The sequence below is a fragment of the Mus caroli genome, chromosome 1, assembly GCF_900094665.2.
Source record: "Mus caroli chromosome 1, CAROLI_EIJ_v1.1, whole genome shotgun sequence".
NCBI lineage: Eukaryota > Metazoa > Chordata > Mammalia > Rodentia > Muridae > Mus > Mus caroli.
This window is the reverse complement of record NC_034570.1, coordinates 33133869-33161791: the sequence shown is the minus strand read 5'-3', so window position 1 is coordinate 33161791 and position 27923 is coordinate 33133869. Positions and strand designations below refer to the sequence as shown.

The 27923-nt window shown below is 43.3% G+C and overlaps 1 protein-coding gene across 2 annotated transcripts in view; it reads left to right on the top strand.

Moving 5' to 3' along the window:
• The window catches only part of Aff3 (AF4/FMR2 family member 3), a 442217-nt gene that overhangs the window by 87301 nt on the left and 326993 nt on the right, over nucleotides 1–27923 (top strand). For both annotated transcript variants that reach the window (XM_029480447.1, XM_021160510.2), the window contains exons 3-5: nucleotides 990–1110; nucleotides 2332–2644; nucleotides 2764–3149. In XM_029480447.1, coding sequence (XP_029336307.1) covers nucleotides 990–1110; nucleotides 2332–2644; nucleotides 2764–3149 — 820 coding nt within the window. The remainder of the gene's footprint in view (nucleotides 1–989; nucleotides 1111–2331; nucleotides 2645–2763; nucleotides 3150–27923) is intronic.

Genomic DNA, 27923 nt, shown 5'->3' with positions numbered 1-27923 from the left:
ACGGAGATACCAGGGAGGGAAGGGGTTGAGTAGCTTTTCTGTCGTTGCCTCTTTGTTTGAGGAGACCTTTAACTAATAGGTAGGCCTCTTGGTTCCTATTCTGCTCCCCAGATCAAGCAGACATGCCACCATCATTCTTTGCTTCTGCTAAGAAATGAGGACAGTACCAAGTTTTTAGGGTATATGTTTGCTGATGGGTGGTGTGTCTGTCCACACTAGGCCAGTGAGCCCAGAAGGTCAGTGTGCCTCCTTTTACCAGTTAGAGTCACTTTCTCATCGCTAGTCAAGTGAACCCCTTTATTTTTTTCCTCGTGAGAGGACTGACATTCCATCTTTCCCCTTTGCCTCCTGCAGCCCCTCCTCCTAACCCAGTTTTTATGGTCAGGAGGAGCGATAGTGTCAAATATATCAGAAGGAAGAATTGATTCCGTCGTCTTTGACGATGTGACTGATTAGCAGAGATCAGGAGGAGGCTCATAACAGCAGAAACCCACTGTAGCCTGGAGCTTTAACAGCTCTTCAGGGAGCTAGTTAATGATAGAATCACTACAGAAACACAGACACGACACACACACACACACACACACACACACACACACACACACTCCCAGCCAGGAATATTCCCATATAGCACTCTGAGGCAGTGAGTGTCACCGGAGGAAGTCGCCCCATAATTTGTATTTACACATTGAAGTAATTACCAAGGACCTGAGCAAGACGCTCCACCGTCTGACAGAGTTGCGTATATGGTTGCTTTCCCTCATATCGGGCAGAGGCGTCTTTCTGGTTGGAACCTGTCTTCTGGAAGAACACGTGATTTTCAGCCACGGAGTTCAGCTGGCCTGCTGAGAGCCCAGCTTTAATCTCATCCCTGTCTATTCAGTCATTGTCATTTATCCATTAACCAGATGTCTGCGTTCAGAGGTACATGACTTTGGGCTTGGCCCTTTAATTTTGGGGGTTGTTCTCTTTCCTTTCTCCTGGTGCAGTGTCTATGAACCGGACAGGAATGCGTTACGGAGGAAAGAGCGAGAAAGAAGAAGTCAAGAAACACAGCAGGACAGTGGCAGCTTTAACTCCGGTTACTCGCTCTTCAGCGAACCCTACAAGGTAGATGGTTTTCAGCTATTCACCTTCCCTTTCAGCTGCCCCGAAGGCCCTGAGAAAGAGTCAACAAGAAACTCCATTTTGGTTTTTGGTCTATTTAGCCTAGGAAGATCCCGTTGCTCCTGTGGTGTCACACCCAGTGGGGTTCACACCCCTGAGCATCAATGTCTAGCTTGCATGGCTCGGTGGGCTCCTTGACATCACAAGCAAAGTGTGACACTAAGACCCACTTGCTATGACTTTATCAGGAGTTCAGACTCCATCTCTTTGGTTCCAAAATTAATGCATCTTAATGTTTTCGGGGCTCTTATATCCCATTCAAAAGAGGCTAGGTTATATATTTGGTAAGTGTGGATCATGTAAGGAGATTGGAGGGTGTCAGAATGACTCTTGTGGTGGAGGTGCCAGCTACCAACCCCAAGGATCTGAGTTTGATCACTGGGACTCAAATGGTGTAAGAAGAGAACCAATTTTGCAACTTGTCACCCCCACTCCATACACACACACACACACACACACACACACACACACACACACACACACACACTGTGCTTCTTACCAGCATTGCAGAGTTTCTCTCTCTTCCAAAATGAAACACTGTCCAAGAGTTCACTTACTTTTCGGCTGTATGGTAACATGGTAACATGGTCTGCTTAGGGCAGGAGAATTTTCCATATTTAATCTTGTATTGCTTCTCATTTACTGTGATTCCTCTAGCCTAACACCCTGTGTTTCTAACAAGAATAAGTACTTGCTTAGGATCTGGAAGCAACCCTGTTGTGAGCCAAACCTAAGTCTTCAAGAAAAGCTTTCAGTAGTTCTACAAAACAACAATACACTAATTCTAGAAAGACCTAATCTAGACCATTTAATGAAGTAGTTAGAGTAAATGTTCTGATTTTCAGGTTACATATACATTATAGACCCCCACACACACATACACACACACACACACACACACACACACACACACACATTTCGGCCATAGCACAAATACCAGTAACAACTGTTTGTTAATATACCCTAAAGTTATCCATTACAAGTTTCTAGTTCTTGAAAAATGCGGAGGCTAACAGCTATCTTCAGAGCTCATAAGGACTTCAATTTTGTCCATGAGTTTTTATTCGGAGTGTATCAGCCTTGTCTTTGTTACCTGACAGGAACCTGCCCACTGCTGCCTGTATCTTGTCTCCAACATTACCCTGGATATTTTTCTTTCTCCAGACTAACAAGGGGGATGAACTCTCCAACCGGATCCAGAATACATTAGGAAATTATGACGAGATGAAAGACTTTTTAACTGATAGATCCAACCAGAGTCATCTTGTTGGTGTCCCCAAGCCAGGTGTCCCTCAGACTCCTGTGAACAAGATAGATGAACATTTTGGGGCAGAGTCAAGAGCCCAGTCCCAGCCCTCATCCGTCTGCAGCACTGCGTCCTCTACACCTGCAGCTGTCCCTGTGCAGCAGGGCAAGAGAGGCACCATGAGCTGGCAGAAGGCTGGGCACCCACCTTCCGATGGCCAACAGAGAGCAGGTAAGGAGGGGCATGAGGCAGTTGCTTTGTACAGATCTCAAAAAGCCACAATGCAAAACCTGTTCACTGTGTGTGGAGAGCCTCATCCTCACCATCACTGCCTTCTTCTTCCAACTCAGCGCAACAGGGCTCTCTCAGGACCTTGCTTGGAGATGGTGTTGGCAGACAGCAGACAAGGGCCAAGCAAGTGTGCAATATGGAGGCGGGGCTTCAGACCCAGGAGAGGCCACCTGCAATGGCAGCCAAGCACGGCGGCAGTGGACACTGTGTTCAGAACTTTCCCCCATCCCTGGCTTCAAAACCCAGCCTGGTGCAGCAGAAACCAACTGCCTACGTGCGGCCAATGGATGGCCAGGACCAGGCTCCTGACGAATCACCTAAGCTGAAGTCTTCCACAGAAACTGCTGTGCACTGCACAGCCTACAGAGGGGTCCCGGCCAACAAACCAGAGTCAGCCCGAGCCAAAGCCAAGCTTGCCAAGTTCAGCATCCCCAAGCAGGCAGCGGTGAGTTCATTGTCATTGCCTGACTTGAAAATACAAGTCTTATGTTTCTGCCCCTCCCACCTCCCCAGCCACGTGGTAAGATGCATAGCACTCAAATAGAAGTTATAATTTTTGATATTTCCAAATTCATTATAATAGGGTTGTCTTGTACTGAAATGCACATATATATATGTTTGTGGTTGTGTAGGAATTACTTAGCATGGAATGCCTCCTTCAGTTGAGTTCATGGGGATTTCATGAACAAGATGGCATTGACTAAGGTATAAAGCAGCAATATAAGTCACCTCAAAGGCCATATGTACTTCACTTTCAAGGAGGCAAAATATTTCCACAAAATAGTTCAGAACTCTGAACGTTTTAATCAAATTTGAAAAGTTTTATGATAAACTTCTTAGTGGAATTTGAATTTGTACGGTGTATAAGTAAGAATTTGTCAAGTATTAAATCAATATTAAGTCTGGTCAACATTCCCATATGTTAGGTATCCCACCCACTTTATAAAGCTTATGATTCCAAGTCATTCCTATTCCCATTCGTGTGTTAGGCCGTGTAGATGTATTCTCAGAAGGAAGTCCTTCAGTTCATATGCCCCTCTTTGCGCTTTGATTTTGTTCTACCACATTTGCACATTGCATTACAGAATGTGTGGAGTGGATACATTGAGTGTTGAGAATCCCCCACAAGCCCGCCACTCGATAGGTCGCAAGGCAGCGACTAGCTGCTTGAATCTGGGTGGAGAGCAATCCTTTTAGAGTAGTGTGTCTCATAGTGTCTTCCAAATTGATAATGATTGTCAGGAGTACATGAGGAGAAATCATGATCGTGCATATTTGCTTTTGTCGTCCCCCCATGATGTAGTGTCGAAGCTGGAATGGTTTTTCCCTAACACGGTTCTTTGGAACTGCTAAGTTGTTTTCCCTTTGACATGTTCTTCTCTAAAGATGGAGTAATGATGTGACTGGGGTGTTCGTCACATCTTAGTCTGATGTAATAACCAAAGGAGACAAAGGATTTGATGAGTCCTGTTGTGCTTTTGATGAGGCTGAGCAGAGAGTTCCCAGGCTATGGTCTCAGAACTCTGCACGGGCCAGTGGGACATGACCCTGTTACCTTTGCGAACTGTCTGCGTTCCAGGAGGTGTTGACTGAGGTTTAATTAGGAAATGTCATGATGTGTGAACCGACACTTCTTTTGATTACACGTTCATACGTTCATAATGTATTCTAGCAATTAGGAAGCAGGAAGCCTTAGGAATGGGGAAAGCAAAATGTAGCTTTTCCAGGCATTCTTTTTAAAAGATTTATTTTTTATTTTTTAAATTCTCTCTCTCTCTCTCTCTCTCTCTCTCTCTCTCTCTCTCTCTCTCTCTCTCTTCCTCCCTCCCTCCCTCTCTCCCTCCCTCCATCCCTCCCTCTTTGTGTGTGTGTGTGTGTGTGTGTGTGTGTATACCTGAGTGCAGGTACTCATGGATATCAGAGATGATGGATACCAGGGACCTGGGATTACAGGTGGCTGCCTGACATGGATGCTGAGAATAAAACTTTAAGATAGCAACATGTGCTCTCCACTGCTAAGCCTAGGCATTTGTTTGTAAAGTCTGTAAGAAACACATGGAGACTACTATATCCAACTGATTTCCTCCAAACTCTAGATTTTATCATTTCTATCAAATGATCTTTATTGGCAGAGAAAATCTAGTGGCCAACTTACACCTCCAGGGATCCATTTATGATTTTCCTTCTAGTTGATTCCTTATTAAAATGATGTTTTCATACAGCAGGAACTCCTGTTTATCAGGTAACTGTTCATTTAGAATCCAGTGAGGTAGTCAGTTCTGGTTAAAATCACCGAGCTGTATTTTCTATACCCAGGAGCCTTGCGCAGATCACCATACAGTTTTAGGGAGGCATTATTATCAGTAGTCTGGACATTGTTGTGCTGCCCTGTGAGGATCCAAGATTAGGGAAAATGATGCTATGTACTAGTGCAGTGATTTCACAGCCAGAGGGCCATGCCTGGAAGAGGGGGCATCTCGGAGAGGTCAGAGTGACATGTAGAAACTGCTTCATTGCTCCTACGTACAGCCTTGGAAACTGACAGTCTGCTGCTTTCTCACACTCTGTCCTGAGTGTGCCAGTGAGGCCAGGTGCGCATTGGCAGAAATGGGGCAATTGGAGTATTATCTGTGGAGTCAGTTCGAGCTGGTGTGAGAGAGGAGTCAATCTCTGTGTTAGCTAAAAGCTTTGCATGTTAGGAAAAACTTAACTTGACTCTCAGGCCATGTCTGCTTATGAAATTCACTGCCACAGTAAGCAATAGACTCATTCAAAATGGCAGGCGTCTGGTCTTCACTTCTGCCTGCAAATGACAAGGTTCTTTTAAACTGTTTTCCTGGAGGTTAACAAATGCCCTTCTGCAGGTTGGTAGTTTTAGGCTATTCCAGTAAAACACACAGTAACAACATAGAAACTGAATTTTATCAACTAGATTTACTTTATGGAGTGAAAAACAATCTGACATAGCAAGCAATTGAAAATCTCGTGTGTGTGTGTATCTGTATGCATATGTCTGTGTGTGTGTGCGTGCATCTGTGTGTGTGCATTTGTGTGTGCCTGTGTGTGTGTGTGTATATGGGTGTATCTGTGTGTGCCTGTGAATATGTATATCTGTGTGTGTCTCTGTGTGTCTCTGTATATTGTGTCTCTTGTACATATGTGTGTGCATGTGTGTATGTGTGTGTGTGTGTCTGTACCTTAAAAAATACTCCCAATCTGAAAATGCATTCTTAGTAACACTTATTTCCAGTAACATACGGGAAGTGTTTTCTAGGGAAATATAGAGGAAGTGACAACAAGATCACTTATATTCCTCAAGTACTTGAGGATGTTAGCTATAGAACAAGACTTAGTACATTGTCAAGCATCAGGATTCTGAAAGATGTGTTAGATATAAATGAGATTTGAGAGAGCAGGGAGGGAGGAAAGAAAGGAGGGAGGGAGGGAGGGAGGGAGGGAGAATATGCAAGTAGCTGTCTGGTATTGTGTAAGCACATTCCTGGTCAGATGGTGGCTAGGTGCAGTATCACTGAGATTATTAAAAATCTACAACGTGATCTGTGCCTTCAGGATATCTATCCCCATGAATTGAATAAATTGCTCTCAAACACTTAGCTTTTAATTTGCAATTTATCTCACAGTCGAAACTAATTTTAAAATTAGCCTTCTAGTCCCAAGAATATTCTTTCACCCTCTCCACCCTTGTAAAGGGACACTGGTCTCTTTGCCAGGTCTCATAGTTCATCAACTGTATTCTATCTGCCACCCCAGACTTATTTGTTATAATTCTTTACTCTTCAATAATGGGTAATTAGTGCAGAAAGACCTAGTGCGGTTTGATGTGGAAGTTAAAAGCCTCAAGAGGATTCCTTAACCATACACCTGCCTCAGCTGGCTTATCCCAGCTCAGTTTGGGGTTTAATGAAAAACATATTTTTGTTGTTATAGCTGAGTCTCCTATTCTTGACGCCACCCCTCATTAAGTGGGGTTCCCCTAGAGTGCCACTTGGAAAGGTATCTGTTGTTAGGTGAGAGGCAGGGGACTTAACTAGTGACTGAAGCATGCATTCTACAACATCATAGGACAGGCATGGTGAATAGTTTTACACACACACTTGGGGACTACTAAATAGAAGAGTTGATACAGTTTTGTGGAATTTGCAATTTTTATAAAACATGTAAATAACTATATAAATATGTTACCAAGGTTCTTCCTAAGCATTGATTACAATGAAACTTAAATGTGCCCAATACTAAGGTCTTTCAATCTCTGACTCGTGGGGTAATGCAAAATTGTTTTTAAAATAGTAACTTTTCATTTGAAAGGTACTTTATATCAGGCTCAAATTTAGTACCTATTTATATGCTGAGCCATAGGGGTGGGCACATACATCAGGAGCTATGAAATGTTATACTTCGCTTGCCTGCTGGTTGAAGAATCTGAAGAAAGCATATGAAAGTAGGACCTGATTTGGGAAGGTGTGTCACAGACTATAGAGTCAGCCTTTTGGGAAGTTTTCAGTGTCTTAAGGGGTATTATAAAAACTTGTATGTCTTACTGCCATTTGCTGTTAATCAGTAGCAGTGATTTGAATACATTATTGCACAGGCGTCTGATGGCTGGGATGGGAACCATACTTAAAATCCAATGGGCAGAGTCAGCTCTCTCACCCCTAGCTTTGTTGGTCTTGAAAGAGATCTCTAAAGTTGAGTGTCAGTTAACAGACTGTTAGCTGTTAGTTGTGATTGCTTCTTCATCCACAAGAATAGAGTAGCTGTTTGGTTGATCATATTTCCATTCTTAAAATGTACACTGAAATAGTTTAAGATGTATTGATTAAACATAGCATATTTATGACTAGAGTTTTCTAAAAATCACCATTCTTATCACAAGTAAGAGCACAAAAACGGAATGCTGTGATTCTACAAAATAGCTTCCCAGAAAAGCAATTAACTGATTTCGTTCCAAGTTCACAGAAGATAAACGATGTAGGCTTCCTATTTCCTGTCACTCTCGGTTACCTTTGTATGAAAATGGATTTCTTCCAAATGAAAGTCGGCACCAGCCTGTCGGTCGAGAAGGCATCTGCAAAAACAGAGTGTGTATTACATATTCACATCGGTTAGAATTTCTTAATTACATGTGTGAGGTAGAATATTTTCAAGTCAAAGTATGCTGTCAGATTGTTCCTCCCGTGTGGAGCCAGGAGACTCAGTTTTCCTGTCTGTTGGAGTCTCATCCTTCCTAGCATGCTCACCTGGTACTTATTCTCATTCCCCATGGCAGAAGGAGGTGGGTCCTCTGGGACAGAATGGCGTGGTTTAGCAACAGCACTGGTATAGCACTTTGCATTTCCTCATGTCCACACTGTGCACATGCATGGCCTCCACCCTCTGAGAACACCCAGACCAAGCATGTGCGCATGTGCATGCTCAGCCTCCACTCTCTGAGAGCAAGGCCCTGGCTTGTCCTACAGAGGTTCAGAAGGGTGAGAGCCAAGCACTGGCCACCTCACATGCACTGTGAAAGCACTTGCATCCCTTGTTCCATCTAGGTTGTTCTGAAGATCATGGTGGAGGCTGGCATATGGAAACACTTCTATTTTTTTTTAGACCTTTTATAGATACTTAAATAAAAGTGACTTCGGTCTTTATAATCATTGATTGAAAAAAATTTGAAAAAAAAAAAGATGCCTGTTAAGATAAGTCCCCTTGCCGGGCAGTGGTGGCGCACACCTTTAATCCCAGCACTTGGGAGGCAGAGGCAGGCAGATTTCTGAGTTCCAAGCCATCCTGGTCTACAGAGTGGGTTTCAGGACAACCAGGGCTACACAGAGAGACCTTGTCTCGGAAAAAAAACAAAAACAAAAAAAGGCCCCCTTGCATGATGGTGTCCTTCCTGTTCCTCTGCCTCCTCTGCCTCAGACTGAAATTAGAACCAAGTTTTCTAGCCCTAAGGTGGGCAGGAGGGTAGGCCCAGCAGGGTCTGGTTAGCAAGCCTGCTTTGTTTTCCCTGACTCTCTTCTCCATTCTTGTAAAGTTTCCTCCCCTAGGAAACATCTGGAAGGTTTACAAGGCTGGCACCTCTTCAACCACAGCCTTATGTGTGTGCTGATTCCAAATCTCTGGCTAATCAGAAGTGTGAGTGAGGCCGCTGTGCTTCCTGCCACCATACAGTTAGAGTCTTGCAGGAGAGGCACCCTGGTGTGTACCTTCAGCCCTCTTCTGTCAAAATTCAAGTACAGTCTTTCAGCTGTGGAGGACACAGGGTGGTCACTGATTGCAGACTAGCAAGAACTGAGTTCAAATTCTGGGTCTGGAGCCCAGGTGACTGAAAAGATAGGCTCAGTTTCTACAGAAGAGAACTAGAGAAAAGGGCAGTAGTTCTGTGGCAGAGACAGTGGGTGGTACAAGGTGGGGCTGTTAGTATAGCAATGTGGTTAGAGGAAAAGATAATATGGTGAGCCCTGGCCAGGGTCAGCTGTGTTAGTGACACAGTGTGGAGGGGGGAGTTGAAAACAGCAACATTGTATATGCTTAAGTCTCACAGAAGCAGGGGGTGGGGATTCTGAAAAAGTGTGTGTGTATGTGTGTGTGTGTGTTTACTTGCTAGAAAATAACGAAAATGATGATGACTTCTGAGATTATCTCAGGTCTGTCTAACAAAGCCCCAGTGACATGATTCTCCCTTGTTTAAGGTAGGCCCCCTCCGGGGTAGTATTCCCAAGTCTGGGATCATGTTTACTGTTTCTTTGTGTATTTTCTTGTGAACCCTTTGAGCTTTCTTTCCAATGACATGAAGTACAGAATCAACAAGATTCAAGTGGAGGAAACTTAACATTTTCAGGCAGTTGATACTTAGGATGACTTACTGCTCAGGGCTGCTGGAGGCACAGCCCATCACAGAGCACGTGTGATCGGCTGAGCACCAGCAATACTTTTACAGAAGCTAGAGCCTCTTTGGAGCTTTTTTACAGCCCCCATCTCCACAGCTGCATGCATGACCTGGAGCTGTTGTCTACCCTTCCACAAGTCTGGTTTGCCCTAAGGTCAGGGTTCAGGACCAGCATACCTTCAGAAGTTCTGTTGTCAAGGACCCTTCTTTCTGCATATTATGTCCAGATCTGATAGCGCTGGAGATGACCCTGTAACGGGGGTCGTGGTAAACCCTTTTAGTAGCTGCTGTACAATGTGAGTGAGTTCATATTTGATCAGCATCTACAACAGTGATTGGCGTGTGGGCTGCCCTCAGAGAAAGTCTCTGAAGTAATGATGTGTTATAATTACAAATAACTCTTGGAGACAGCCGTATTGCCTTTCCTTCTACCTCTAATGCCCAAAGCCCCAGACGGTTTGACAGCCTGAATCTGGAATTGAGGTGAAGTCCATGAATACATTAGGGTAGAATCTCAGCGAAGGCAGGGGTTTTCCTCTTGACGGTTTAGTCCTCCAGCCGTGGTGGATGCAGTTTGTTCTCAGTAGTCATGTTCTACATTAGCTCTTTAACTTAAAGGGCAAGTTTAAGTTACACCTTTGTGTTAAAGACTGATATCTTCTCCATTTGGGACACACGTCCCCACGTTGAGCCCTTAGTAACTTGTTAGGCTTTGTACATACTTCCCAATGTGTAATTTATGGCTGCTGATGTGAAGAGGAATGGGAACCGTATTCACTGTTGTATGTAAACACAGCACGTATCAAGTGAGCTGCCGAGTTGTGTTCTGGCCTCAGAAACAAGTGCTAAGAGGTCTGGGCTCGATAGAGATGCTTTGCCCCCTTCCCCTCTCTCCCTTCCCTCCTTCCCTCTCCTTTTCTTCTTCATCCTTCTCTTCCTCCCCTGCCCCTCTTTTTTTTTCATGTGGTCTTAACAACAGAAGAGGCTGTGTGTGTGTGTGTATATGTGTGTGACTGTGTACATGTGTGTCTGTATTTGTGTGTGAATGCATGTGTGTGAGTATGTACATGTGTGTCTGTCTGTGTGTGTGATTGCATGTGTGTGTGATTGTGCACATGTGTGAGTGTACATGTATGTGAACATGTGTGTGCAAGTATATGTGCTACATATGCCTGCATGCATGCGCGTGTCTGTATGTATGTGTGCTGTGTGTATGCTGTGAGTGTGTGTGCTGTGAGTGTGTGTATGTGTGCACATGCATGTGGTTGTGTGCATGTGAGTACACATATGTGTACATGCATATGTGCTGTATGTGTGTACGTGCATGTGTGTGCCCATCTATATACGTTTGTGTCTACTGTGAGTATGTGTGTGTGCATGCACATTTTCGTGAGTATGCATGTGTGTGTGTTTGTGCATGTGTGTCTGTGTGTATATGTGTGTGTGTGTTTTCCTGAGGATGTTCTGCTCTACAGCCACAGGGAGGGTAGGCGTTGATTGAGAGGCTACAGGGATGAGGAAATTGATGAGAGTGGGCTGCGGGAGGACGGGAGAGCCACACTTCCAGCCCCCTGCTGCATTAAGTTTGAATGGACTTTAACATTTGAGAATACAGTTAGTCCACCTCTGTGCCTCTAGGAATGACCCCCAACCTCTTTCCTCTGCATGTTCTTCTGTACTTTATCAGTCCTGCTTGTCATGCTTCCTATTTCAGTTAGTCATGGGAACGCAGTGTTTCACAGTTGGCAAACATGATCCACATATTTACCGGAGCTCTGTTTGTCTGTTGCCTCACAGATCCCTCCATTACAGATACTGCTGTGGGTCACAGCCTTAAGCATTCTGTTGATACACAGTAAACGGTGACCCTTGTCTGTGTAACAAAAAGGTAAACAGAAGAAATGGGAAAGTGGACAGTTCTTCATTTGTCGGTAGAAGCCCTAACAACAGATAGGGCTCCTCCACCCTGGTGATCCTAGGCACTCCAGAAACAGGACTTTAGCAATGGATGGCCCCCGTATCTCTCATGGACATTTGATGTCTTGTCTATGTCACCCCTACCAAACTTACTCTGGCTTCAGTTCTCACAGTTAAAGGGGAATGCCTAGCCTGTTGGGGCTGCCTTCCCAGCTTTAAACGACTCTGGCCCCTCCCTCCTAAGGCACCTCACTCTCTTAATAACATGCTTGGCTTCACTTGATCTTACGCTTCATCACTGTTGACTGTTCCTTTTACCCACCTTTGCTTATTAGCGACCACTGAATGGGTCTTTGCTCTGTCCCTTTGGGCATCATCTCACTTGGGGCCATGTCATTCTTTCCATACAATAATAAAGATAAGGAAGAGCACTTTAGCATGGATTTCCAGAGCAGCCTTCCCTGCTCTGTGATAGCCAATTGAACTATTTACTCTCCCCAAATTTCTGTTTCAACCGTTTTATTGTGTGTGATATATGTCATGGAGAGAGGAGAAAGCAGGGCACCGTGGAGGGCAGGCATGTGGGGTTGGAGGTTAGAGAGCAAGCTGAGAAACTAAGGGGTGTGTGTGGAGAAGTGACTGAGGGGTTCTAAGAGCTCTTACAGATGCCCCAAGTTCCCTGTGTCTACATCAGGTGGTTTCACAACCATCTGTTACCTGTTGCTCCAGCTCAGGGGGATCCAGTGCCTTCTTCTGACTTCCTGGACATGCAGGTGTGTAATCACATGAACATTCACGTGTGCACACACACGTGTGCTCACACAGAGAGCTAACGTGTAAATAAAAATAAAATAAACCTTTTACAAATTAAGAAGGGTATTTATAGTCATCATTTAGGGCTGGAGAGATGGCTCAGCGGTTAAGAGAATTGACTGCTCTTCCAGGGGTCCTGAGTTCAATTCCCAGTAACTACATGTGGGCTCACAACCATCTGTCATGAGATCCGATGCCCTCTCCTGGTGTGTCTGAAGACAGCTAAAGTGTACTCATAAATGAAAAAAAAAAGTTAGAGTAATCATGTAAAAAGTGAGATGTATGGAAGGAGAGTGAGGTAAGGCGTGAGGGGTTGCTAGGAGACCCCAGGAAGTGGAGCATGCCACAGGGTGTGGTGATGCCTTGTGTGGGGACACATCTCCTCACATTGGGTTGACCTCCCAACAGTAAGCTGGAGCAGAGTAAGGAGGAGAGCCGTGGAGACGGGATGCCTGCCATGAAGGTCTGTTAGGCCACAGGAAGGATTTCAGCTTCTCTATGAATGAAAACTTGGGTTTAACCTGGAGGAGTGCCATGACACAATGGAGGAATGAGAAGGACCAGGCTGGCTGCTGGACCTGGATGGTCTGAGGCAGAAGCAGGGAAGGATGAGGTGACAGGTGTCCATGCACAGGTGTGACCATAGTACCTAACAGAAACAAAAGAGTATTTCTATAGGAATTTTTTTTTGTATGTTTTTTTCTCTCTGAGTCAAAGTAATTGAGAATTGTTTTGGTTCCTGGTTTGAGAGGATGCCAGGAGGACTAGCAGTGAGAGGCAGCTCTTTGTTGACATGGATAACATTGGGCTAGGGAGCAAAGAGCACAGCCCGAATCAGGACCAGGCTGTAAAAGCTCATCTCAAGTGACCTACTTTCACCACCTCAGGACCACGTCTTACACTCCACAGCCTCTCAAACTGTAGGTACCACCGGCCATTGGACAGTCTGGAAATACTCAAGTGCTCAAGACAAAAGCCTGTGGGGTATTTCAGTCACCCTAAACTCAGGAGGAGAGGATAGACTCTCACTTGCTGATACTGACAGTAGTTAGAAGGGAAGGCTGGACCCTGGAAGTGTTTTGAAGGAGAGCCAGTAAGGCTGCTAACGGCTTGACTGGTGACAGAAAGGGCTGAGGACAGGTTTGACCTGAGCTGCTGAGAAGAAGATGTTTTCATCTGAGGTGAGAACCGTACACGTGGTCCACACTGGAGAACCACTGGCTGACTTGAGCTTCCTAATGTTGTGACGTCACAGTTTACATGTGCCGGTGAAGAGACAGACGGGAGGACAGTTCACAGACAGTCTGCCCCAATGGGCGCAGAGCCACTGAAGAAGGGAGGCCATTCTGGACCAGGGATATAGATTTTGAGTCTCAGGGGTACACTTGGTGTCACCCTGAGACTGGCTGAGGTTGACTTCACCCTGTGAGACTATGGACAAGGTAGAGAGCTGAGCCCTTCCTGCAGGAAGGAAGAAGTCTGTGAGCAGCAGGAACCCTTCAAGTAACAGAGAAGAGATCCGCAGGAAGGAGGGCGGCCAGCTGAGTGGTAGCGTTTAGATGCCAGAGGAAGGTGGCATGTTGGCATGAAGAGATGCATCCATGGCCGCCATGTTGTTAGAATCAGTTAAATGAACAAAGTCTTTAGTTACGGTGCTGAGAGTCCCAGCTCCCCAAGACAGATCAGAAAGAGGATTTAGAAACTTTACCTATAAACTGCTCTTTGTGCCAAGGGAAGGAAAGATTTTGAAAATACTGTTTTCGTTGTAAAAATGTATATAACACTAGGAACATAAAGCTGACTAAAACCAATAGTATTGCAGTCTGGAAAAGCACACACAGCATTCAGGAATGGGCCTTTCTGATTCCATTTAAATGCTTATGTCATTGAGCTGAGATGAAGGTGCATACGATCATCATTGAATTTACTTTCCCTGCTGTCATAAATGTGTCCTCGGCGGCCCTTGGCCAGTCCGGAAATGCTCAGTGCATGGATTCAGCAGTTACCGCTCATCGAGTTGGGCAACTTTACTGGTTTGTCTTATAATTTACTTCATTCAGATCAACAAGATTTATTTGCATAATTTCCCAGCAACCACTGTGAAACCATTTTAAGTATTTTAAAGCCTTTTCTCAAATATAAATTATACTATAAAGAGTCGCAAGTGAATTTTGTATGTATTTATGATTCACTCCTAAGAAACCGTCTCAACCGTGTAGTTTGCAATCCTGAGATGAGGAAATGGTGAGCATATATAAGTTTTTTTGTTCATGTCCTTTACCCATTTTTTCTTCTGAAATATTTGCAAGTTTTTTTCTTATCTTAAAAATATGGTGGTGCACATGCCTTTAATCCCAGCATTCAGAAGGCTGAGGCAGGTGGATTTCTGAGCTCAAGACCAGCTTGGTCTACAGAGTGACCTCCAGGACAGCCTGGGCTACATAGATGCTTTCTCCAAAAACTAAACCAAACAAACAACAAAAAAGAATTGCAGAATATTTACCAAAATATATCTCAACATTAAGGAATCTTTGAAACATGGAGAGCTCTTTCTGTCTGCAAGGCTGTTCTTGAAGTTGGTGGAAGTTTTAAAGGCCTGAGTGCAGGCTTCCCCTCTGCCTCTGAAGGAGCTGCTTGCTGCTGGACACTCCGGCCTCTTCCCTGAGCTCCTCAGCTCTCCATGAGATTCTCGGCAGGGCTTTTCTGTCACCGTTTTTTGAAGCCTTTCCTGTTGACATGTGACTCCATTTTCAGTCTTATTTTCTGTGTTCTGCTGTTCCTGAGTTTTAAAAATCGGTTCGCCATAATTTTTATATTAGTTTTTAAATCAACTTTATAAGTCATGAAATAATTTGTCATGTAAATATATAGTTTTGTGCCTTATTTAAAAACATGCCTCTCCAAGAATATATAAATCATCTTTCTAATAACTTATGAGTGTAATTATGCTCTCTGTTTTAATTGTAAGATTAATTTATTGACATAATTCGCTTCTCATGAAAAAAAAAAGACTGGAAATCAAACGTCATCTCACTTGCTTGATTTATAGTTAGGTTTTCTGCTTTAGGAGTGTTTCCTAGTGCCCTAAATGCTCCAGGAAGAGAGGCTGCTCTGTTATTACACATTGAGTAGAATGTGAAGCTGGTCCAGATGAAGTCCGTGTAAGTGGCTTAAAACCAAGAGTGCAGTGCCTGTCGCTGGAACCCGGGGCGGTGTTCTGAGCGTGCTGTGGATTAGGGCTCCCTTTATTCTATTATGCTCCCTCTGGTATGAGGCTTACTCTCTATTTCTTTTTAATAGACACTATCACTGTTTATGGGGGTGTGGTGTGATGGCTGTATACACCCATGTATTGTCAAAAGTACAGGCAGAGTACAGGCTTATACTTAGAGCTTTTGTGGGGAGAGTCTTCCAGTTTTTTCTTCTTAGCTGGCTGGAAATAGTGCACCAGTGTTAACCATACATAGCCGCCCCCACTGTGTTAGCATACCAGCATGGATTCTAAGCTCAAACTTGATGTCCTCTCTGCTGTCCCCTTCCTCCTCTGCTAAGCACTGTTGCCCCTGACTTTCATTCGATGACGCCTTCATTCTCTTGTGTATGAGTAAGACCACTAGACACTAGTCTGTCTGTGTCTGGCTTATTTCACTTAATATCGTGTCTTATGGGTTCTCCCCCGTGGTCACATGACTTGAGATTTTATTCTCTGTGTGACTGAAGGGCATTCCTGTGTGTGTGCGCATGTGTCACATCTTCGTCTTGGCCACCATGCAGAGCTCTGGATGCCTGTGGCAGTGCAGAGTGGCCACACTGCCTGGCTTACTGACTTTCCTTCCGTTGTGTGCATCTCCAGCACTGGGATTCCTAGGTTACACACTACCACAAGTTTGAGTTTTGGGGAAGAACCCCATATTGTTTTTCAGAATAGCCATCGTAACTAACATACAGTGTTACATACATGCAAACAGTGACCCCGTGATCCCAGATGGGCCCTATTCCTTTTGATGATTAGAGAGAGGAGGGCAAAGGGATGAGAGAGCCTGTCCACAATGCTGCTGCCTGGAAGAACAGCTGTCTGTCACATCCCACTGGCTCTACTGAGTCACCTAGTTCCAGCTTTAGACTGGAGGTCAGGACGTTATGCTGGGTCATTGTCCAAGGTAGGGCTGCTATTGCTCTGCTGAAACACCATGACCAAAAAGCAGCTTGGGGAGGAAAGGGTTTATTAGGGTTTTATTTCCATATCATAGTCCATCGTTGGAGGAAGCCAAGGCAAGAGCTCCAGCAGGGCAGGAACCTAGAGGCAGGAGCTGATGCGGCAGCTGTGGAGGGATGTTACTTACTGGCTTGCTGCCTATGGTTTGCTCAGCCTGCTTTCTTATAGAACCCAGGGCCACCAGCACAGGGAAAGCACCACCCACACATCAACCACTAATTAAGAAAATGTCCTACAGTTTGGCCTACAGCCTGATCTCATAGAGGCGTTTTCCTAATAGAGGTTCCCTCCTCTCAGATGACGTTAGCTTGTGTGATTTGAGAGAAAACTAGTCAGCACAGCTACTATGTGTCCAGATTCTGTTTTCATTATAATAAATATGACTGCCTCTGTCTTTCTGTCTGTCTGTACACCCTTGCACCTCATGCCTTTATGAGTCCTTGATAGGAAGGGATCAAAAGGAAGAGGTCAAAATATCACTATTTTCAGACGATATGATAGTATATATAAGTGACCCTAAAAATTCCACGAGGGAACTCCTAAACCTGATAAACAGCTTCAGTACAGTAGCTGGATATAAAATTAACTCAAATAAATCAGTGGCCTTTCTCTACACATAGGATAAACAGGCTCAGAAAGAAATTAGGGAAACCATACCCTTCACAATAGTCACAAATAATATAAAATACCTTGGTGTGACTCTAACTAAGGAAGTGAAAGATCTGTATGATAAGAACTTCAATTCTCTGAAGAAAGAAATTGAAGAAGATCTCAGAAGATGGAAAGATCTTCCATGATCATGGATTGGCAGGATTAATATAGTCAAAATGGCTATGTTGCTGAATTCAATGCAATCCCCATCAAAATTCCAACCCAATTCTTCACCGAGTTAGAAAGGGCAATTTGCAAATTCATCTGGAATAACGAAAAACCTAGGAGAGCAAAAACTATTCTCAACATTAAAAGAATCTCTGGTGGAATCACCATGCCTGACCTCAAGCTGTACTACAGAGCAATTGTGATAAAAACTTCATGGTACTGGTACATAAATAGACAAGTAGACCAATGGAATAGAATTGAAGACCCAGAGATGAACCCACACACCTATGATCACTTGATCTTTGACAAAGGAGCTAAAACCATCCAGTGGAAAAAAGACATTTTCAACAAATGGTGCTGGCACAACTGGCAGTTATCGTGTAGAAGAATGTGAATTGATCCATTCTTATCTCCTTATACAAAACTCAACTCTAAGTGGATTAAGGAACTCCACATAAAACCAGAGACACTGAAACTTATAGATGAGAAAGTGGGGAAAAAACCTCAAAGATATGGGCACAGGGGAAAAATTCCTCAACAGAACAACAATGGCTTGTGCTGTAAGATCGAGAATTGACAAATGGGACCTCATGAAACTGCAAAAGCTTCTGCAAGGCAAAGACACCGTCAATAAGACAAAAAGGCCACCAACAGATTGGGAAAAGGATCTTTACCAATCCTAAATCCGATAGGGGACTAATATCTATCCTCAATTCTCAGTACAGTGTATAACTGTATAGCATTCAATTTTTTTCTTAGTTAAAAGGCCATGTTTGTAGAATTTCCAGGTTGGTTTATAAAAGAATAATGCCTATAAAGTCGTGAAATATTTTAAAATTTTTTTTAAAAATAGAAAAACATTCAGTAATATATTATTCTTGTTTGGTAATTATTCACAGATTGCTACAAAGTATGTGAATTTGACAGAAGTAGGTATAAATATAGCTGGTGGTTTCAGTTCCTTTTAGTCAATACAAAAATGTCTCTGGATAATAAGTGGATTCCTATCTAAATTCATGAGTTCTCTTGTGACATTTGGGTTGAGCTTGAAATGGATTAATCTTTTTCTGATAAAGTTTCATAAGCTGTGATTTCTCTGGTGACCACATTTAATTAGATATTAAATAAACTGCTTATCTTTGTACCAACAGGTTTATGACTGCCTTTCCCCCTCTGAGCTGCATTTTATAGATTAAATAGCTAACAAAAATATGATATATGTATATATTTATTTATATGTACATATATACACACATACATACATACACATATATTTATATATATACACATATACATACATATATATTAAAATAAACTATTTAATAAACCACAATAGCTTAACATTGGAAATTAAAACATGGACAAGAGAGATGTCTCAGCTATTAAAACAAGGCCTACACAAAAATGTTACAAATTAAAACATATACATGTTTACATGAAAGGGAAGTATTTCAGGTAAAGGGCAGAGACTGAGCTGGTAGTGTAAGTGTGCATATTCCCACACAGAGCCGGTAGTTTGTGTGCACATCCCCACAGTGAGCTGACAGTGTAAATGTGTACATTCATACAATAATGATGTTATTTTGTTTTTCAGTTACTCACATCATTTGGGGTACTATGCTCTTTAAACAGAAAACTTAACTCTAAATCAAACAAATGAGGTGTGGAGCCGGGCGTGGTGGCGCACGCCTTTAATCCCAGCACTCGGGAGGCAGAGGCAGGCGGATTTCTGAGTTCGAGGCCAGCCTGGTCTACAAAGTGAGTGCCAGGACAGCCAGGGCTACACAGAGAAACCCTGTCTCGAAAAACCAAAAAAAAAAAAAAAAAAAAAAAAAAAAAAAAAAAAAAAAAAAAACAAATGAGGTGATGTTTGATTTCCAGTTTTTAAACAGCATCTCTGTTGACATCTCTTTCCAACTTGCCCCCTTTTCTCCTCCTCCTCCTCCTCCTCCTCTTCTTCTTCTTCTTCTCTTTTTTGTTTTTTTGGTTTTTTTGTTGTTGTTGGTTTTTTTTTTTTTCTAGACAGGGTTTCTCTGAGTAGCCCTTGGCTGACCCGGAACTCACTCTGTAGACCAGGCTGACCTCGAACTCAGAAATCTGCCTGCCTCTGCCTCCTGAGTGCTGGGATTAAAGGCGTGCGCCACCACTGCCCGGCGCCCTTTCCTCTTCTTAAAGGCAGGCTTAGAAAATCGAGTGCCCAGGCCTTGGAGGCTTGGTGTGTGGATGTTACCCTAACCCTTACCACAGCCACACTCATGGAGGCTTCTCCTCTGCCCTCTCTCACCCTTCCAAATCCTGGTTCTCCCTTCTTGCTTTACAGTGTCATTCCCACTGACCTTTTTAGTCCTTGAATGTCTGTCATTTCTTCCTCACTTACCACTGTATTGTCTGATCTGCCTTTGTGAAGGTCCATCATATATATATATTTTTAAAAAAGGCAGGTCCACTCTCTCTGTAGAATTAGAATGCAAGCATTTTATGGACAAATATAGATTAAAAATAATTTAATTCATCACTAATTTAAAATTGTAGTGGGAAAAAGGTGTTTTAACCATTTTTGAAGTTAATATTGTTCAGTAGTGTAAAATATACAGTATTTTCACTGTACAGCAAAATTTCATCATTCATAAGGAGTTTCTCCCATTCCCCAAGACACTTGTAAATCCTTTTATATCTAGTACAGTGTTTTGTTTTGTCAAACTTCATACTGATTGCTTTAAAGCACATACACAATGTTGTGATTCCCCCGGGGCTGTCATTGGGCTGCATTTTGAGTGCACTGTGTCCCTCCCTTTCCTGGTGTCTGCCACAAGAAGAGAGCGCACCACCCATGCTGGCTATAGGTCAAGTGTCTACTGGGGCTAAGATAGCTGCTAGTTAATTCTTTGTTTCTCTTGAACACTATTGCAAGAACGTGGGCTAATCCCCATAATACTCCAGTAATGCCTCGGTCAGGTACACCAAGGAACACTTCCCTTGCTCCAGCTAATATTGTTAACATGCCATAGCAATTAAAATGGAAAAGAGAACTCTTGAGATGAACAAGGTGTTTTTTTTAACACTGAAAAGGAGGTGAAACCTCCCACATTCCATGTTGTGGCTGAAAGGGGGCTTTCTCCATGGCCTCTCCAAGAGACTCTGCTTTTATTCTTAAATCTCTAACCACCTTTAACCCTGTTCCATTTAATCCTTAAAAGTCCCTTGAGAGGGATTGCTCCTGTGTTTCATGACCACATACTTCCTGCCATTAATCTCTTTCCAGCTTCGTTGGACAACAGTTTCAGTATCAGCCATAGACAAGACTATATTTTTCTATAATAAAGTATAGAGAAAGATAACTTGTATCTTATTCTATGGAAGTTCAATTGAAGTTTCCGTAGCTGTTTGTCTACTTTTCTCCAGCAGTGTTTGGTGTCTCCAGTGACTCTTCTGCAGAACTCTGGGCTTGAGGGGGTGTCCTGGGTGTCTAGAAAAGGGCATTCAAGTTATTCTTGATGCTTGTGTATATTATGAATCTCTGAAAAACTCTAGGCTGTACCAGCACTCCCTAAATGAACTTTACCCCAAAGCACAGCACTTCAAAGGATTAGTATTGTTGGGAAATGTTGTCTAGAAAATACAAACCTGAGAGGTAAAAATCTTTAATCCAGTGGACAGGACCCTTCAAAATTGGAAAGCAACTGCTTCTTTGATATTTGAGAACCTGGTGTGAGGAATTATCAAAATGTAGCAGCTGCCCCCCGCCCCCCCCCCCCACACACACACAATGAGTAGACCTTCCCTCCTCTGTGCTTTTACAGTGAATCTCTCCATCCCAGAAATCTGCATCATCTGTTATCTCCAACCCTCTGAAGGGAAATTCTCACCAAAGCCTGTGTGTGATTGTCTTCTGGGTTCCCTCATATCACTCTCTGCATCCATTTTGTGACTAATCTAACATACATCCATCTGTCCACCTATCCATCCTTCCATCCATTCATCCACTGTCCACAATTGGATTGGTTCACATGGCATGCATTTCCCAGGGGGGGGGAGGGGCAGGGCACCTTCTTTCTTCCTTGCTTTCATCTTTTGTATGGAATCCAGCTCATAGTGCAGGTGCTTCCTAAGTGGGCAGTGAATGAGATAGCAACACTGTAGCGAAATCACATCTTCTTTGTAGAAAAGGTCCACAATGTTTTACAAGGGAACACTATCTGACTGGATATTGAAGAAAAAAAAAGTGTACATTTTCTGTCCTTCCTAACAGGGTATTGAACGAAATAGCAACACTGTAGCAAAAATCAGACATCCGTTCTTTGCATAAAAGGTCCACAATGTTTTACAAGAGAACATGATCCAATTGGAGATCGAGAAAATTGTACATTTTCGGTTGTACATCCTGTCAGAGTTCTGGCTGGACATTAAGTTCTTAAACACCAGAGAATCTGTTTTTTGAAACATACATGTATTCAAGAGTGAGATCATGGAAAAAAATCCCTCCTGTGGGGTAGCAGATGATAGTATCCAATTCCAGCCCTCTGAGTATGTATTCAAATTTGAAATCCTATGAATTCATTAAGGAGACAGTTTTCATTTCCTGACATTTTGGCTATAAAGGGTTCTTTAAGATAAATGCCCAGTCACACATAAATGAGAGTGTTAACATTCTGACTCCAGCTAAACTGGAAAGTTAAAATTAAACGTTCAAGGAGCCCACACAACCCTGAGGCCCCAGCTAGATTGCAGACTAATCCCAATGGGAAGGTCTGTGGATGGATCTCGGCAACATTAGCCCAAAATAACAGCCCCGAGTATAGCCGTGTGTTTCTGGAATCATTGTAGGTGAAAGAGCGATCTGGCAGGGAGCTCTTCCACTGCCTCTCCTTTCTGAGGTGTGCTCTCTTGCTAGGTAAGATCTCTAGGACTTGCACTTTCATCAAGTGCCCGAGAGATGCATTACAAGACAAGTAAGGCTCTCCATCCTCCTTCCTTTGAGGGTTAATGGTTTAAACATTAATGACTACACAGGATCAGGCTATCAGAAGGGAACTCAGCCTCTCCAGCAACATTAAAATAGATGAGCAAACATAAAGGAGGAGGTCGGCTGGACTCTCCTTTCAGAGTAAAGGAAACCTCTTTATGCCTTTGACCCCTGGTGGTTGTGTTGAGGGTCACCGATTGAGACACATGGCTGTGAAGCTACTTGGAGCAAAGCCCGTGTGATTGTGTTGGCAATGGTCGCCCTTTTTGTGCACCAGTGACCTAACTCAGTTGAAAGCCTCTGTGGACACAGTGTCTTCTTTCACACCACCCTCCCGCCCCTGGCAGAGCACCTTCCTTACTACCCATTCTTCTGTAAGTGCTCCAGTATCCCAGTGGCTGTTCAGCAGCTCCGTTTCCACTTGGGAAAATGCAGTTCTCACAGAGAAATCTACCACTTAAATACCAGCCACCCTCAACAAACTACACTTGCATATGGTTGGTGGTGGGAGTGTTTCCAGTCTGAGGTTAATTTTAATTCTAAAACTCTGTGGTGTTTAAGTATAAAGATCACAACCATGGGCCTTCCCTCTCCAAAGCCTCTCTTAACACATGATGAGGCGTGTCATACATGCTTAGGTATTGGAGGTCTTAGGAGATCGTAGGCCATCTTGAGCAGGCTTTATGGTGCATTTTCATGTCAGGGTTACCTTACTTACATCTCTGGATGTCTGTTTTGTATGTCAAACAGCATTACAGGTCATTGTTTAGAATGCATTTAGATACATTATATTGGAATATATATATATTTTAATCCATTTTTTTGTTGTAAACCATAATAGTGGTCATTCAGTACTATATCTACATATCTATATATATCATTGACCACTTTGGAGAGGAAAATCGATTTCAAGTGTTAGATAGGACATAGTCTAAGTAAGATATAATGCTAGTAGTCTAAACTCTAACATTCCACCAGTACAGTCCTTTAGAAAGAAGAGACTGTGGCCCAGTGCCCGCTGCTGCCTGGTACCTGCTGCTGCCCGGTGCCCTGAGGCTTCTTGAGCAGGGCAGGAAGAAGCTCTGTGAAGCAGAGGCTGAAGGATACGTCTGAGAGCTGAGGGCTGGCAATCAAGTCAGGAAACCTAGTGCACCCCTTAGCTTCTTTTCATTTTTCCGATTTCATTAGAGAACAGTTTGCATATTAAAAAAAAAAAGACAAGTGATCCTAACGGAAGAACATGAAGAATATTTCTATAGTGAAGATACCTGTGAATCCATAACCCAAATTAAGCACTGTGTATGACTGCTTGGAGCCGCCCTCCGGAGACCTTCCTGCTGGGGAACACCCCTGGCCAAGTGACTTCTAAAAGCAAAGTTATTTTTGCCCATCATTGTTCTACTTTGTATGAATAGTTGTTTGGCTTAGTTGTTGTGAGCGTCATCCTCGTTGTGAGCGTCATCCTCGTTGTATGAAATCCGAGGTTTTTCTTTCTCACGGCGGCAGGGCTTTCCATCAATCCACCCTTATCCGTCAGTTTTTACCGTTTCATTAATTTTATTTCTCTGATTTAACTTCACACCAATTTACCTCTGCAGAGGTCAGGTGTCGGTCCTTTTATTGCGTGTGCCGTGCAGCCATTTAACACATGGATAAATGAGGCAGCAATAAATTTAGCAAATTTTATGAGTAAGAGAAACACGTAGCACATTTTCATTATTTGAGAGAGGTCGCGTTTGTAGCTGTCCACCGCGACTCTAAATATGGAAGGGGAGAGTGCATTTGGTAGGATGCCAAGACAAATGTAGTTGCAAGATGATGACAGAAACGCGTTGAATTCAGGTTTGGACTCTGCCTTGCAAGCTGCTGTCGATTGGGTGATATTTTTAAGGCTGCATTCTCCAGCACAAAAGGTAAATGTGCTTGGGCTGTCTGGGATAAATTTTCTAGTATGTAAATACCCCACATCTGTGCATTTGTTTTGCTGTGGACATAACCAGCAAGAGTTTAGTGATGAAATCTGTTCTTAATTACGAGAGCAGCTGTTAGAGTGGTAGCCGTTTCCCCTTCTCCTGATGGGAAGTTGCTTGATTTACTCGATTCTGCCTGCATTTTTCTAGCTTGCTAGTGCAGAAAGGGGCCTTTTTGTGAGAGGTTGCAATTTGTTTTTCTGTCGGAGAGCCAGTGCAAATGGACTAGATCTACACAGCAGGGTAGTTTTATCTATTCTCCTCACACCCTGCAAGCTGTCCTACCTCTGCGCATCACCAGAGACCTATAAAATCACCCAACAAATGAGGGAGCTGTTAAGTGTTCTGGCAAGGCACTCAGGCAGCCAGCAGCTCTGTGGGTTAACTAGATCCTTCTGATGGACGGGGCTTGCTGGGGTGGGCAGAGTGGGACGGAGTAGACGGAACACAGATGGTATTAATGTACGTTTTGTTTTTAGGTTTGTGGATTGATTAATATGCCTCTTTCTGTTCAGTTGTTTTTACAGCCATAGAAGCATAGCATATTTATGGTCATGTAATTTGCCCAAACAAAGCGAAATATATTCAAATAATCCTTCAGGCTGGTTCAGATGCAACCTTAATGGCTAGCCCAGGCTTCCATGAGAGGAGACTATCTATATTTCCTATAGATATTTCATAGCATATAAAATAAAGATCTTACATGAAACTAGAAATGGAATCTGAGCAATGATGGTCTCCTTTAGTATTAACATTTTCTACTCCAGATTGAATTAAAAAGCCTTGGCGATTCCCCCTTTTTTTTTTTTTAAATGAGAAATCAATAGACTGTTCTGTTGAAAGTGATTGTTTCTCATATTTCAACTCTGGAGACATAGTGCATTCGCTTGCTCTCTGCTGTCTCTGTTCTTACCCTGGCCGCTTCCTGCAGCTTGCTGTTCTGAAATTAAGAGATGCTGCTGCTGCTGCTGCATAAAACTAAAGAGCAAGAGACCAAGGCAAAGATGCAAAACAAAGCGGCTCCTTGGGAGGGAAACATTCCATACAGTGTTTCCTTTTGCAGAAAGAAGAACCAGTCCTCTTTCTCCCACTTGAAAGCAGTATCTGCTTGGCCTGTAGAAGTGGGTTTATTTCAAACTGAGTGAAGTAAGAGCTAATGTCATTCAGATGAATTTAGATGCTCTCCCAACACTCTGAAGAGGCGAGTTAGTTAGTGCCCTGGAACAGCACAACCCTCTGAAATCCGAGTCCCTGGCAGCATTCTTCCCTTTCTTACTTTAAATCCAGACCACTTATTTATCCAAGTTGGTTATTCTCCTAAAAAGCTGGTGTGTGCAAAGAATTCAAGGAAGAGAAAGGTTTTCCCACCTGAGCTTCCTGAGTGCTCACACACTATGCCTCTGGCACTTTGAAGTCAGAAGGGAGCAGGGGGCAGGGCCTGTGGCTCTGAAGCTGTCCTGTTAGATGATGAATAACTCCAGGCCTTTGAAGGTCAAGTCTCTGCTTGGTTAGCAGGGATGTTGTTGAGTATTTGATGCTGTTCCAGGACATATTTATAATAATAATAGTGATCATAATAACAGACATTAATAATTCCCCTGTGATCTGCAAGTGAATCATATCATCGTACTGGAAGGGAGAAGCAGAGATGATCAAGATATATATGGGAATCATCTTTCATATAAATAATTGAAAAGCCACACACCATCCAGCGGCGAATGAGATAGACAAGACAGATGTATACAGTAGGCTGCAGCCTGCCTTGCCTCTGCCATTGGGGTGGTGATGGTTTACGGCTGGATGAAGCAGACCCCTTCACGGAGAACCAAATGGCCACGCACACCTGGTGCTTGAGATTGAGCGGAACTTAGATCCCACTGGCTGCGTTGCTAACTTCTTAGGACTGAAGTTTGACCAGCCACTCACATGAAGATACTCCTTCCAAGGTGAGACTCTCCTGTATGTTAAGCTGTTTGTGGGTTTCCCTTGCATGCTGTGTATGAGTATCACACATTGTACAAAGATTATGCCCTGTACTTCAGGAAATGACAGTCTCCTCTGTTTAATTCAAAAAGATTTCCTTCGGCCCATCTTGATTTTGGATATTATTTTCAGTGTGGGTTCTTCCTTTGGGTGTTTGTTTTCTTTACGTTATGTTGTCTGTTTAACGGCCTCTTCCTCCCAACCCTTTCTCCCCTCTCTCCTTTCCTCGCTCCATCCCCTTTATATATATCAGATAAATTCAGTACTAAGTCTAAAATGGGAGGGAGGTTGGAAACTGTGGCCTGGGGAACATTTTCAGTAGTTAAGATTCAGAAGTTAAAGTTGAGTTGTAGTTTTTCTCCTTCTGGCTTGGTTGCCTTAGAACCTCAAACTGAGTTCTGGAAGGTGCTTGCTGGATCTCGTTCCACCTTTGCTGACGCATGCGTGACTTCATTGATTTGATGAAGAGCCATAGGTGGAGCTCACAGCTTTGAGGCATACATCCATATCCTGGCATCTGAACCGGGAAAGGAAACCCAGCAAACAGACAAATGAACAATGAAAAGTACTGACATAGTCTGTCTTCTCAATGATTCTGAAGCCTTCAATCAAAAGGGCCTGATAAAGAGTCAGTGCACAGATTCATAATAGAGAATACACATGATTGTTACTGTCACTGTCGTAACGTCTAATGACACCTGCAAGTTAACTTAGGAAATAATACAGATACACATTCTTATTCATGCCTTTAAAAACTTTGTTCTCAAATTAAAGGCAAATAGCAAACCAGAAAAAGAATTAGAAACTAGCATGTAATAGTCTTTAAAACGTAAGAGACTGTTCAATACTAACTTGGGCGGGGTGGGAATGACTCCAGTATTCTAAAAGAGATAAAGGCAAAGACATGGGACAGATAATGACCCCAAGAAGGTGTTGGTTATCCAGAACAATGGGACACATGAACACAGAGCCACACAATTGATGTCTCCTGGTCATGGAGTGTTTCTTCTCATCTTGTAGAAATGGAAAATCCTCAGAGGGAAGAGGAGGAGAGGGGAGTAAACTCGGAGAGAGGACATGGGAGCAGTTGTCTAACTAGGGGGGCGGGGGGGGGACCGACCTACTGGTGCCTGTATGGCCTGATTTGAAAAAGTTGAACGTCGTGGTGCTGGAGAGACGCTGTGGTGGCGGAGAACACTTGCGGTCTTCTAAAGCGCCTATTTCCGTTCTCAGCTCCCATCTGTGCCTCCTCTTCCGGGAAATCCAATGCCCTCCTCCAGCCTCCACAGGCAGCAGCCACACATGTGGCACACAGACAGACACGCAGGCAAAACACTCAGACACATAAAAATAAAGGAAACCAAAGAAAAATAGAAAAACAAAAACAAAAACTTTAAAAATGTTTAGTGTTGTGAGGAAATTTTCACAAGTTTTAACTGAAAAAATAAACAGGTAAGACGGTGTTTAGAGGACGATTCTAGCTTTGTGAATGTGTTCTAATGCCTCCTCTTACCAGAGGGCGCCTGGGGCAGTGGCTTTAAGCATGATTATGCCCTCATTTTTGTTCTTTAGCATCTGGTTTTTATAGTGAACACAAATTACTTTTACCGCCAGAAACAACTTTTATGTTTAAAAACATCTCT